Here is a 12,500-nt window from a genome sequence, read left to right on the forward strand (position 1 = left end):
GTATTCACTGGTCTGGAAGTGGAGCACAAACCCTTTCCCGGGCTGAGACACGCTAGCTAGCTTCAGGGTTTACTGACCTCCTCACCATGTCTCGCTTTTCTTCACAATTTATTTTGAAGTATGTCCGAGACACAATCAGTTTCTCTTCCTCTGTAGGTGTAAAAAAGTCTAACTCTGATGTATGAACGTGTGCAGAGCTACACATGTGTTTTACCAGTCCAACTTGGCTTTTGTTGAGACTGTGGTTAAAAGTCCAGCAGTACTGACGCTGAAGGCTCTGGGGAGATTAGATTCACATGGCAGCACATAGAGGCTGAAATCTGATTAGACAAAAAATCTAACATCCACATACACGTACTGAAGCAGTGCAGCCGAGAGAAACACTACGACATGAAGAGAATAAACTGTTGGGAATAAATTAATACAATTTAATGGAACAAATATTAGAGTTTAGGTTGTAAATGTAGGTCAGTGCTTCTGATAGTGTTTAGACCAGCAGAGAAGACTTTGCTGACCCTGACTGCCCACCACTGATAAATATATATATATATATATATCAGTTATATATAGTTAAGTTATATATATATATAAAACTAACAGCAAGTTTCAGATTATCTCAACAAATCCGCAGCGGGACTCAATGTTCAGGAATGTTAGGAATAACATTTTAAACCATGTATTTGGTCAAATACTGTGCACTATCTTGCTTAAAAAGTGATGTAATGTCTAGATGAATTCACTAAGGTACCATAGGGGCTGCAGGGGTGCGTCCAAATTTTGCGGAATTTCAGAACTCGTGGGGGGTCTTAGAACGTAACCCCTGTGAGTTGTGGGGGACCACTGTATTTATATATATTTATTTCTACTCTACTTTCAACTATTCTATTTTATTCTATTCTATTCTATTCTATTCTATTCTATTCTATTCTATTCTATTCTATTCTGCTTTATTCTATTCTATTCTATTCTGCTTTATTCTATTCTATTCTATTCTGCTTTATTCTATTCTATTCTATTTTATTCTATTCTGCTTTATTCTATTCTATTCTATTCTGCTTTATTCTATTCTATTCTATTCTATTCTGCTTTATTCTATTCTATTCTGTTCTGTGTAATTTATTATACCACACTTTTTGACTTTATTCTATGATCTTATTGATACCTGTTTTCATGATTGTAAATTATAAAATGTACATGATATTGGGGAAGAAAAAAAATAAACTCCTAAGAGTGAACGTCTAGTAAATGTGTTTCGAGTGCGCATGCGCTGGTTTCCTCCGGCTCCCTCGTCACTGCGCATGCTCCGCACTGCTCCGCTTCCCTCTCAGTGTGTTTGGGATGATAGCAGCTAACCTGCTAACTGTCTAAGTAACGGATATAAAGACGCGGATTTCCCGCACGGAAAGTTGTGACAGCTCGGGGAGTTTTCGGACGTGTGTGCGCTGAGATGGTGGGCCAGGTGAAGAAAGGTCAGCCGCCCTCCTGTAGATGTTTCTTTCACGCTATTAGTTTAAGGATGTGGTGTTAGCCTAGCCTAGCCTAGCCTAGCTAACTACTTAGCTTGTTTAGGTACTGCTAGTTACTCTATTTCTTACTTATTTAAAGTCATTTATTTACAATAAAATCCTGTTATTTTACATTTATATCATTAATTTATAACAAGGAAGTGCTTTTAAGACCTGACAATCTAAAGGGTCAAATCTTTTTATTTTATTATTTGTTATTATAAGATTTTCTTGGTTTGTGTATTGAAATAAAAATCCACTTATTACTTAATGAACTCATTCCATGTAAATACTGATTAAATTGAGTTGTGAAAAAAAAAACCAATTAAACTAATTAAAATACTAAATCTGTATAATTGCATAATTTTTTGCATTAGAATATGAAAGAAAAAAAGAATATTGCGTGTGATTGTGTATAATAGGGTTCTCTTGTCAGGGTTAATTAGACAGAACGAGGTTCAGATTGTTTATGGAATCAAATTTAATCAAATTATATATTTCATGCTGTTTTCCAGTTTTGATTGTACTGTAAAATAACAACAACAACAACAATAGCAGGCCAGAGGAAGATTTTCTCTGGTGTTTGTTGTTGATGCAGCTGGGATGGGTAGGGACATGTAGGGATGGGTAGGGACATGTAGGGACGGGTAGGGACATGTAGGGATGGGTAGGGACATGTAGGGACGGGGACAGGAGTGTGATGCTCATACTCAGAAACACACTTTATCTCCTGATGTTTCACTTTCATGTGCTTGTCTTCTGAATGGGACCTTAGACTTTAAGAATCAGGTTTAATAATTAATATATATACAAATTAAACAGTATCAGTCTTATCATCTGAGTTTGTTATATCATGTCTGTACTTCCCCTGCACTGGAAGCTCAAATTTCTTGTATGTGTGAACATACTTGGATTATACTTGGTAAAAAAAGTAATGTCTGATTTATAGCTAATGGCACATTTAGGCCACAGATTAGAGTTAATATATTATTAAATATTTTTACAAACATGTATATTCAAACATTTACAGACACAAGATACTCCCGACTCAAAGCCCCCGAGATACTACTGACTCGAATACCCAAAATAATACTTACTCGAGACCCCCCCCATCCCCCCGTGATTCCCCCGACTCAAATCCCCGGAGATTCCCCCGACTCGAATCCCCCGAGATTCCCCCGACCCAATATCTCCCGACTGAGATACTACTGACTCGAATCCCCAAAATACTACTGACTCAAGTCCCCCACCCCCCGAGATACTCCCGATTTGAGTTCCCCTGAGATACTCCCGACCCTAACCCCCCGAGATACTCCCGACTCGAGTCCCCCGAGGATCCCCCTGTCAATATCTGGTTGAAATGACAATAAAAGCTTCTTCTTGACTTGTATTACTCTCGACCCCTGAGAGCCTCCTGAATTAAACTTGAACCTCTTGGTGTGTTTGTTTTGTCTTTGTGTGCACTTCCAGGCTGGGATAAAGGTCGAATTCCAGGGCTCATCCTGTAATCCTGGTCCTCATTAGCATGAGAGAAAAGCGTTTTCATCAACTCAGGGTGAGTACCTTAAATCAACATGCGCCACATAAACATGGAGCTGTCAGATGATGGATGCTGGACTAGATGGGGGTGTTAATGCTCCTTCGATGCCATGTGACTGTCCTGTCACATCCTGGTTAAACAAAACAGGGCGGAGCTATGACTTCAAACGACTTCATTTAAATATGCATATGTATTTTGTATTACGTTTGTATCCTCATTCGTTTGAAACTTACCTGCACTGATGTTAGGCCTGCGTTGGACCCTGCGTTGGACCCTGCGTTAGTCCCTGCGTTAGTCAGTACGGGAAACGAATCCTGATAATTGCACTGATCGGAGTCTTGTGTTGTTAAAATCGTATCAGCCAGAGCAAAGCCCATATCAGTCCACCTGAAGTTAGAAGCAGAAAAAAAACGGGGGAGCGTAAGGATTTGAGGGAGTTTGATAAATCGTGACGTCTAGACGTCTGGGTGAGAGCATCTCCAAAACTGCAGCTGGTATCATCTTGCGACTCGAGCCCTGTTCTGACCCGATAAAGAAACCGTTGCTGGGGGAATGCTGAGGTTTCCACCGTGACATTATCTAGAGGATGTGCAGGAACGAGAGGGGCTCACTAAACCCTGACTTTGCTCCCTCTGTCCACGTAAAAGGTCAAGTGGTGAGTTTCCGGTGGCCGTCGGACTTCGTGTCCAGACAGAGGAAGGTCAAATGTCACGTGTCCTTACTCCTCCTCCTCCTCCTCCTCCTCCCCCTCCCTCTCAGGGAGAGATGAGCAGCGGTCCAGTGGCCGAGAGCTGGTGCTACACACAAGTATGTTCCATTACACACAGCACTCACCATGTCACACTGTAGTCATACACTATATATTAGATTCGGGTGTCCCAATACTTTTGAACACACAGTGTATAACCGCCACAGAAAAGTGATTAGTTAAGTGCCTTTGTGGTGATAGTTATTATTTTTTTTCTTTACTGCAGGTAAAAGTAGTGAAATTCTCCTACATGTGGACCATTAACAACTTCAGCTTCTGCCGAGAGGAGATGGGTGAAGTACTGAAAAGCTCCACCTTCTCTTCAGGACCCACTGACAAGATGAAATGGTGAGACTATTTATATAGAAGTAATAATCCAGGTGTAGGTGTGAGGTGTTACAGGATGTTGGTGCACGATGTGGAGGTCACACCCTGGTCACCTCCAGCACTGAGGAGTTCAAGCTGTCATTGATGTTTGCAGAGCAAAACTGCCCCGTTTTCATTACGCATTTCATAAACACCTCGTTACATCTACAATACTGCTGCTCCGAATCGCACCCAGAGATAAAGTAGTGCCAGAGGATTTACATGCAGCTGCAGCGTGTCTCTAATAATGAAGCTGTTGGAGTGAACTTCTGGTGCTGGTTTTCTCCTCCGGTTCATGTACAATGTTTACCTTGTGTCTCGAACCGTTTATCAAAATCCTCCAACATGCAGAAATCCTCCATGGAGCTCAGGAAGGTCATTAGGAAACATCTACAATCGCTGCCTCACTCTGTGTATGGAACTGGGACTGGAATGAATTTCCAGCCAATCACAAGCCACTATTCACACCCGATCTTCCAGCCAATCACAAGCCACTATTCACACCCGATCTTCCAGCCAATCACAAGCCACTATTCACACCTGATCTTCCAGCCAATCACAAGCCACTATTCACACCTAAACTTCCAGCCAATCACAAGCCACTATTTAAATTTGCCATGGGATAAAGTGACTTGCAGTTTATAAGTTATCTCATAATTTATTCTCTGTAAATTCCTCATATTCAGATTTGGGTTATGCATATGCCCTTGAATGAACTGGTTTAAAAAGTTGTGCGCACATGTGTGTGTGTGTGTGTGTGTGTGTGTGTGTGTGTGTGTGTGTGTGTGTGTGTGTGTGTGTGTGTGTGTGTTTATATGTTCCAGGTGCCTCAGAGTAAACCCAAAAGGTCTGGATGATGAAAGCAAAGACTACCTGTCACTGTATCTTCTCCTGGTTAGCTGTCCAAAAAGTGAAGTGCGTGCAAAGTTTAAGTTTTCTTTACTCAACGCTAAGCGAGAGGAGACTAAAGCTATGGGTACGAACTTCTCCTGCAAGAAACCACCATGTTTCTCTTATCCCTCGTCCTGATTATATATCCACACGTTTCACTCCACTCGTTTAGTCTGCGTATTTACATGATGTATTATTCAATTGTTCCTCACCAGAACTGCGGCTAATTAGTGTGCTGCAAACTTCCTGGATTGTAAGCAATGTTTCTGCTCTCCAGCAGGTGCTGTTACCTGTACAGGAAAGCAATATTTCTGTTCTAATTCCTGCATATGTTTATTCATGTTGAGTTTGTAATTAGTGTGTTAATGCAGGGATGAGACGCTGCTGTAATCTGCAGTCTGTGTGAACATCTAAAACTTATCATTTAGCTGGAAAAGGCTTCCAAATAGACCTGGTGTAAATCAGTATGTAAGACTCACATTGACCAAAGTGCTGAACAAGAAATAATAGTTAAAAAAGCAGCTTTAATAGCAGTGTTTATGATCTTTGTGCTTTGTAAAAGCCATTTAATCTAAAGGGTCTCGTTAAAATGTAAATTATTTTTTTTCCTCTTTACAGAAAGCCAAAGAGCCTATCGATTCGTCCAGGGCAAAGACTGGGGCTTCAAGAAGTTTATCCGAAGAGATTTTCTTCTCGATGAAACAAACGGCCTTCTTCCAGATGACAAGCTCACCCTGTTCTGTGAGGTACAGTGCTGAAACCTCTTCATATGGTGTTCTGTGTGCTGTCTGTGTTACCCATAATGCACTATAAGCAACCTTCATCTTGTGTGATTTTTTTTATTTTTTATTTGAGTATCTGTGGGGATTGAGTCTGGAGTATCTGTGGGGATTGAGTCTGGAGTATCTGTGGGGATTGAGTCTGGAGTATCTGTGGGGTTTGAGTCTGGAGTATCTGTGGGGTTTGAGTCTGGAGTATCTGTGGGGATTGAGTCTGGAGTATCTGTGGGGATTGAGTCTGGAGTATCTGTGGGGATTGAGTCTGGAGTATCTGTGGGGATTGAGTCTGGAGTATCTGTGGGGATTGAGTCTGGAGTATCTGTGGGGATTGAGTCTGGAGTATCTGTGGGGATTGAGTCTGGAGTGTCTGTGGGGATTGAGTCTGGAGTGTCTCTAAGGTTTGAGTCTGGAGTGTCTCTAAGGTTTGAGTCTGGAGTGTCTCTAAGGTTTGAGTCTGGAGTGTCTCTAAGGTTTGAGTCTGGAGTGTCTCTAAGGTTTGAGTCTGGAGTGTCTGTGGGGATTGAGTCTGGAGTGTCTGTGGGGATTGAGTCTGGAGTGTCTGTGGGGATTGAGTCTGGAGTGTCTGTGGGGATTGAGTCTGGAGTGTCTGTGGGGATTGAGTCTGGAGTGTCTGTGGGGATTGAGTCTGGAGTGTCTGTGGGGATTGAGTCTGGAGTGTCTGTGGGGATTGAGTCTGGAGTGTCTGTGGGGATTGAGTCTGGAGTGTCTGTGGGGATTGAGTCTGGAGTGTCTGTGGGGATTGAGTCTGGAGTGTCTGTGGGGTTTGAGTCTGGAGTGTCTGTGGGGATTGAGTCTGGAGTGTCTGTGGGGTTTGAGTCTGGAGTGTCTGTGGGGTTTGAGTCTGGAGTGTCTGTGGGGTTTGAGTCTGGAGTGTCTGTGGGGTTTGAGTCTGGAGTGTCTGTGGGGTTTGAGTCTGGAGTGTCTGTGGGGTTTGAGTCTGGAGTGTCTGTGGGGTTTGAGTCTGGAGTGTCTGTGGGGTTTGAGTCTGGAGTGTCTGTGGGGTTTGAGTCTGGAGTGTCTGTGGGGTTTGAGTCTGGAGTGTGAAAATATGGTCTTCGTGATGTGAAATGGAAGATTTTGAGTTGCCTGCTTTAGACCCCTGACCCCAACCGCACTAAACAGTCCAGGCCTTCTCACTTCAGCTCACCTGTATCAGTACCTGCATTTACTAAAGCCCTTCTGGCTGAATGATCAGAAATCCCCACAAGGACTCTCCACAATTTAGTGGAGCCTCTTCTAGCAGCAATCTGGGGACCTAATGTGGAATGTGATGTTCAAAAACACTGAATTTCCGAGTAAACGATCAGGTGTCAGTGGGCGTCGTATACGTTCTTGTTCTTCTTACTGAGTGACTGGCGTCCGCCCACTTTCTAGCAACGCTATCGAGCAGAGAAGGAAAAAAGACAAGCAGTGCATTCTGCAGATAATTAAGAGGGTATTGTCTGGAGAGAGAGAGAGAGAGAGAGAGAGAGAGAGAGAGAGAGAGAGAGAGCGCGCCTGACTGCAAGTCCCAGAGAGATCTACAACAAGTTTTAACGTTTTCTGGGAAATTGGCAATTTAATAAAGCAAATTAGGTGCAGATTGCAGTTCGGCTGTTTCCCACCATTAATTGGCGCTCTCTAGACGAGGAAGAGAGAAACACTGCGCTCTCTGTGCTTCCTGCGTTATGGTTCAGGTGCAATAAGCTGAATATCATCATAATTATCTGTACAAATAAATACGACTGTAAATCTAATAACTCGTTAATTCCCAAACCGGGGACCAGGCAAAAGAGACGCCACAAATTACTAGGTTTTCTACATAAGCAATAAATAAAGATTAAAATATTTTTTTCTAGTATATAGACACAACCTTAACGTTACCTCGTTCCCAAATTTTCCCCTTCACTTGAACCAGGAGACACAAACGTGTTCCAGCATGACGATGCCCCTGTGCAAAAGGCCAGCTCCATGAAGATCTGCTTTCCAAGGGTTGGAGTGGACAATCTCCTGCTATAGAGCTCCAACACTATTGAGATGAATGTGAACGCTAACTGCACTTCAGACCTCCTCACCTTCTCACCTACATCAATACCTGACTTTACTAACACACCTGTGGCTAAATTAATCTCCACAAATCTCCACAAGCACACTTCAACATCTATTGGAAGAGTGGTGGTTATTAGACGTGTAAAAGGGGAGTGGAATGGAAAGTTCACAAAAAAAAAAAAAAAGCTCATTGCAAACTTTGGGTCCACAAACATGTTCATAAAGTGTACAACCACTACAATATCAATTTGGGCCTCAACCACTGGACAAAATGTTACATGGCAGAAGAGCGTAACAAGGAAACGGTATGAACTTGTGTAAACGAGATGTTCAGTTTTCAGCACCAATTTCATCTCTCTATAGATTATAGTGAGTGTGAATAGTGGATTGTGATTGGCTGGAAGGAGTTCAGGTGTGAATAGTGGTCTGTCTTTGGCTGGAAGGAGTTCAGGTGTGAATAGTAGATTGTGATTGGCTGGAAGGAGTTCAGGTGTGAATAGTGGATTGTGATTGGCTGAAAGGAGTTCAGGTGTGAATAGTGGATTGTGATTGGCTGAAAGGAGTTCAGGTGTGAATAGTGGATTGTGATTGGCTGAAAGGAGTTCAGGTGTGAATAGTGGATTGTGATTGGCTGAAAGGAGTTCAGGTGTGAATAGTGGATTGTGATTGGCTGAAAGGAGTTCAGGTGTGAATAGTGGATTGTGATTGGCTGGAAGGAGTTCAGGTGTGAATAGTGGATTGTGATTGGCTGGAAGGAGTTCAGGTGTGAATAGTGGATTGTGATTGGCTGGAAGGAGGTTATGTGTGAATAGTGGATTGTGATTGGCTGGAAGGAGTTCAGGTGTGAATAGTGGATTGTGATTGGCTGGAAGGAGGTTATGTGTGAATAGTGGATTGTGATTGGCTGGAAGGAGTTCAGGTGTGAATAGTGGATTGTGATTGGCCAGAAGTTGTTCAGATGTGAGTTCAGAGCGTTGGTAGTTTGCGTTTGTCAGTTGAATCTAAACAAATGCACCAATTATAAACCCCTGTAACCATAGCAACATCCAGTTCCAGTTCCGTCCAGAGTGAGGCAGCGATTGTAGATGTTTCTTAATGACCTTCCTGATGATCTTCCTGAGCTCCATGGAGGATTTCTGCATGTGGTAAAACTTATATAGTGGTTACAGAGATTTTCATAAACGGCTCGAGACACAAGGTGAACTTGTAGATGAACTAGAGAAGAAAAAGGTTTAAATGAGAACCAGAATGAAAAGCAGCACCAGACGTTCACTCCAACAGCTTCAGTATAAGTAGAGGTGTAGCACGGCTGCATGCCAGTATTCTGGCACTACTTTATCTGTGGGTGTGATTCGGAGCAGCAGAATTTCGAGGTGTTGAATCACTGGCTGTCTGCCCAGTCGAGCTCTAATGGTTTGTATCTTTATAAATGATTAATGAAAATGTCGCCTGAGGTGTTTTAATGTGTGCTGTTGTGTTATTTTAGTGAATGTGTGCCACTCGTTTGTGTTTGAGTTCCACTTCTGATCTGCTCTTTGTGATTCTCCCCCCTGATCCAGGTGAGTGTAGTGCAGGACTCTGTAAATATCTCAGGTCAGTCGAACACAAACATGCTGAAAGTTCCTGAGTGCCAACTCTCAGATGATCTGGGGAATCTGTGGGAGTGTTCACGCTTCACTGACTGCACACTGTGTGTGGGGGGGCAGGAGTTCCAGGCCCACAAATCCATTCTCGCAGGTAAAGACTTACAGACATACTCAGGTTAGTCTGCAGCAGGAAGCAGGGCTTTAATGTTGTAGATCTCAGGCACTTCGTTCCATCACATCTCCAGGGTTATTTTAGATGGTTTCATCTTCCAGATTGGTTTTGTGTTAGTCCATGGGCAGTTTTGAGCATGAGTTTCTGGGCCGATCACTCTCAAGATCTTGGGTTGTTCATCAGGTCACATGTAGCTTGGTCTCGTGTGACTTCAGAAGGGTTGGTCCACCAGTTTTTTGGATAATTTGATCCTAAAGATCCTGGTTTCAATTGTCTCCAGAGCTCAGGGTGATCACAACATCTCAGGTGGAAAGATTTACACTGAATTTGTCCTTCAAAATTTATGGTGGATCGGTTCTCCAAGATCTCGGGTGGATCGGTTCTCCAAGATCTTGGGTGGATCAGTTTGGTATTGTACTTTTAAGATTAAGATTATTTGCAGATGAATTAGTTCCATGAGATTTAATGGATTGATGGATTGGTCCTTCAAAATCTCAAACATACTGCTGCCTCGGTATCTTGGGCACGTCAGGCTCATTAGAGTCCAAGACTTTGGGCTGATTGGACCTTTTAAGATCTCTGGTGGTTTGGTCCATCAGTTTAGTCTTTCAGTATTGTGTATGTTTCAGATGGTTCTGTTTCCCAGAGCTCCTTAAACAGTAAAAAAAAAAAAAAAAGATACAAAAATACTGAATGATACAAAAAGTGACAAAAATGAAGCAGGGCAGGAGGAATAAAGGAACGAAAGCAGAGATTCTGAATGGAACTCTAATTAATAAAAGGAGGAGTGATCTGAAGCTCTTTTCTCCCTGCTGCTATCAGACTTTAGAATCAGAGTTTGTTTTTATATTTGCACATTTTTCTTGCTGCTGTAACATGAAAATCTCCCCACGCGGGACGAATGAAGGTTTATATGATCTCTTTTTGACCGATGGACTTCTTGCTTTCTCGACAGCGAGATCTCCGGTTTTTAACGCCATGTTTGAGCACGAGATGGAGGAGAGCAAGAAGGTACGCCGCGTCTCCCTGAGATTACCAGACGCTCGCAGCCGCCGTTTTATCTCCTCTCGTTTTCTCTCACTCAGAACCGGGTGGACATCAGGGACATCGAGCCGGACGTGTTTAAAGAAATGATGGGGTTTATATACACGGGGAAAGCGCCGAATCTGGAGAAAATGGCCGACAGTTTGTTGGCAGCGGCTGATAAAGTAAGTGGAAAAGTCTTGTAATGAAGATTCCAAGTGTTTATTATTATTTATTCTGTATGTAGTTACTGGACATGCGACACTCATTCTTCAGATGATGATAATTCTTCATTTTAGATTTATAAATCAAAATAAAACCAAAAAGATCAAAGAAAATGTTCCGGCTCTTTTTTCCCCCCCAGAATAAAGTTATGCTTTTCTAAAATTCATATTTTATAAAATATAAATCATATTTATATACTCAAATCTTCTGTAATATTTTGTAGTAAAAAGGAGCGAATAGTATTGTTTTTTTTTTTTATCTGCTAATAATTGTTTTTTTTTTTACATTTAATTTCATTTAAATTAACCTGCATGATATTAATAATTTTTTATTATTGATGCATAGTTTTGTTCATTTTTTTATTTTTTATTTAAAAAGTATTAAAGATGAATAGAATCACATTATTAAAAAAAAAAGGAAAAAAAGAAAACATAAAAAAATTTAAATCAGCGCATTTTGATCAAAACGTTCAGACAATAAATAAAAAAAAATGAGGTGTGAAAGAGTGCATCTCTCTTTCTTTCATCCATGTCCACGTCATTGAACTTCTTGCATTTACGTTGGGCAGAAATTCATCTGTGTTTGGATGAAAAGTCTCGACAGGTCTGTAAATTGTGTGTGTGTGTGTGTGTGTGTGTGTGTGTGTGTGTGTGTGTGTGTGTGTGTGTGCGCGTGCATGTGCAGTATGCTCTGGAGCGTTTAAAGGTGATGTGTGAGGAGTCCCTGTGCAGCAGCCTGTGCGTGGAGAACGTCGCCGACACGCTCATCCTTGCCGACCTGCACAGCGCTGAGCAGCTCAAAGCTCAAGCCATCGATTTTATCAACAGGCAAGTGCAGCTTCGAGAGAAAACGCCTGCACTCGATGATAAATCACTGCTGCCTTCACTGTTTACACACACACACACACACACACACACACTGTTAGCCAGCTCTGTTTCTTTACCTTCTTATCTCCTCTGTAGGTGTAGCGTCCTCAGACAGCTGGGCTGCAAGGATGGAAAATACTCGAATAGCAAGTATGTAATTAGCCCCTTTGTGTGTGTGTGTGTGTGTGTGTGTGTGTGTCAGAGATGGAGGAAGAGTGAGACGGAGAGAGAAACAAAGAAGGAGACAAAGAGACGGATGAACTTGGGACAGAGAGAGATAAAGTGAGAAATTGAGAGAGAGGAAGACAAAATTAATGATTAATTAAAGACTGAGAAGGAGACATTGAAAGTGAGACAGACAGAGTGAAAGTGAGAGAGAAAGAGGGAGATGTTGGGAGAGATATAGAGACAGACGTTGAAAGTGACACATAGAGAGAGACAGAAAGTGAAAGTGAGACGTTGAGAGATATATAGACATTGAAAGTGAGACAGAGATGGACAGACAGTAAGTGAAAGTGAGATGAGAGATATAGCGAGAGACGAACAGTGAAAGTGAGACGAGAAATATAGTGAGATACAGACAGTGAAAGTGAGATACAGACAGTGAAAGTGAGATGTTAAGAGATATATAGAGAAACCGTGAAAGTGAGACGTTAAGAGATATATAGAGAAACCATGAAAGTGAGACGTTGCATGATACAGAGAGACATACAGTGAAAGTAAGACATTGAGAGATATAGAGAGACACAG

The 12,500-nt window shown here is 42.0% G+C and overlaps 2 protein-coding genes across 6 annotated transcripts in view; both read left to right on the forward strand.

The window, feature by feature from the left end:
* Positions 1-12,500, forward strand: part of LOC310723321 (uncharacterized protein) — a 487,719-nt gene that overhangs the window by 86,938 nt on the left and 388,281 nt on the right. The gene's annotated exons all lie outside the window — the stretch shown is intronic.
* Positions 1,296-12,500, forward strand: part of LOC310723293 (speckle-type POZ protein-like B) — an 18,121-nt gene continuing 6,916 nt past the window's right edge. Inside the window, exons 1-11 of one of the 2 annotated variants that reach the window (XM_083536093.1) lie at positions 1,297-1,469; positions 2,976-3,060; positions 3,693-3,852; positions 4,020-4,141; positions 4,984-5,135; positions 5,669-5,796; positions 9,438-9,615; positions 10,592-10,647; positions 10,722-10,844; positions 11,569-11,711; positions 11,847-11,900. In XM_083536093.1, the coding sequence (XP_083392219.1) occupies positions 3,751-3,852; positions 4,020-4,141; positions 4,984-5,135; positions 5,669-5,796; positions 9,438-9,615; positions 10,592-10,647; positions 10,722-10,844; positions 11,569-11,711; positions 11,847-11,900 (1,058 nt within the window). In that variant the 5' untranslated portion in view covers positions 1,297-1,469; positions 2,976-3,060; positions 3,693-3,750. Of the gene's footprint in view, positions 1,470-2,975; positions 3,061-3,692; positions 3,853-4,019; positions 4,142-4,983; positions 5,136-5,668; positions 5,797-9,437; positions 9,616-10,591; positions 10,648-10,721; positions 10,845-11,568; positions 11,901-12,500 lie in introns of both variants that reach the window. The other variant, XM_083536092.1, reaches the window with a different exon arrangement.

This window comes from Silurus aristotelis, assembly GCF_946808225.1.
Source record: "Silurus aristotelis genome assembly, chromosome: 3".
NCBI classification, from domain to species: Eukaryota; Metazoa; Chordata; class Actinopteri; order Siluriformes; family Siluridae; genus Silurus; species Silurus aristotelis.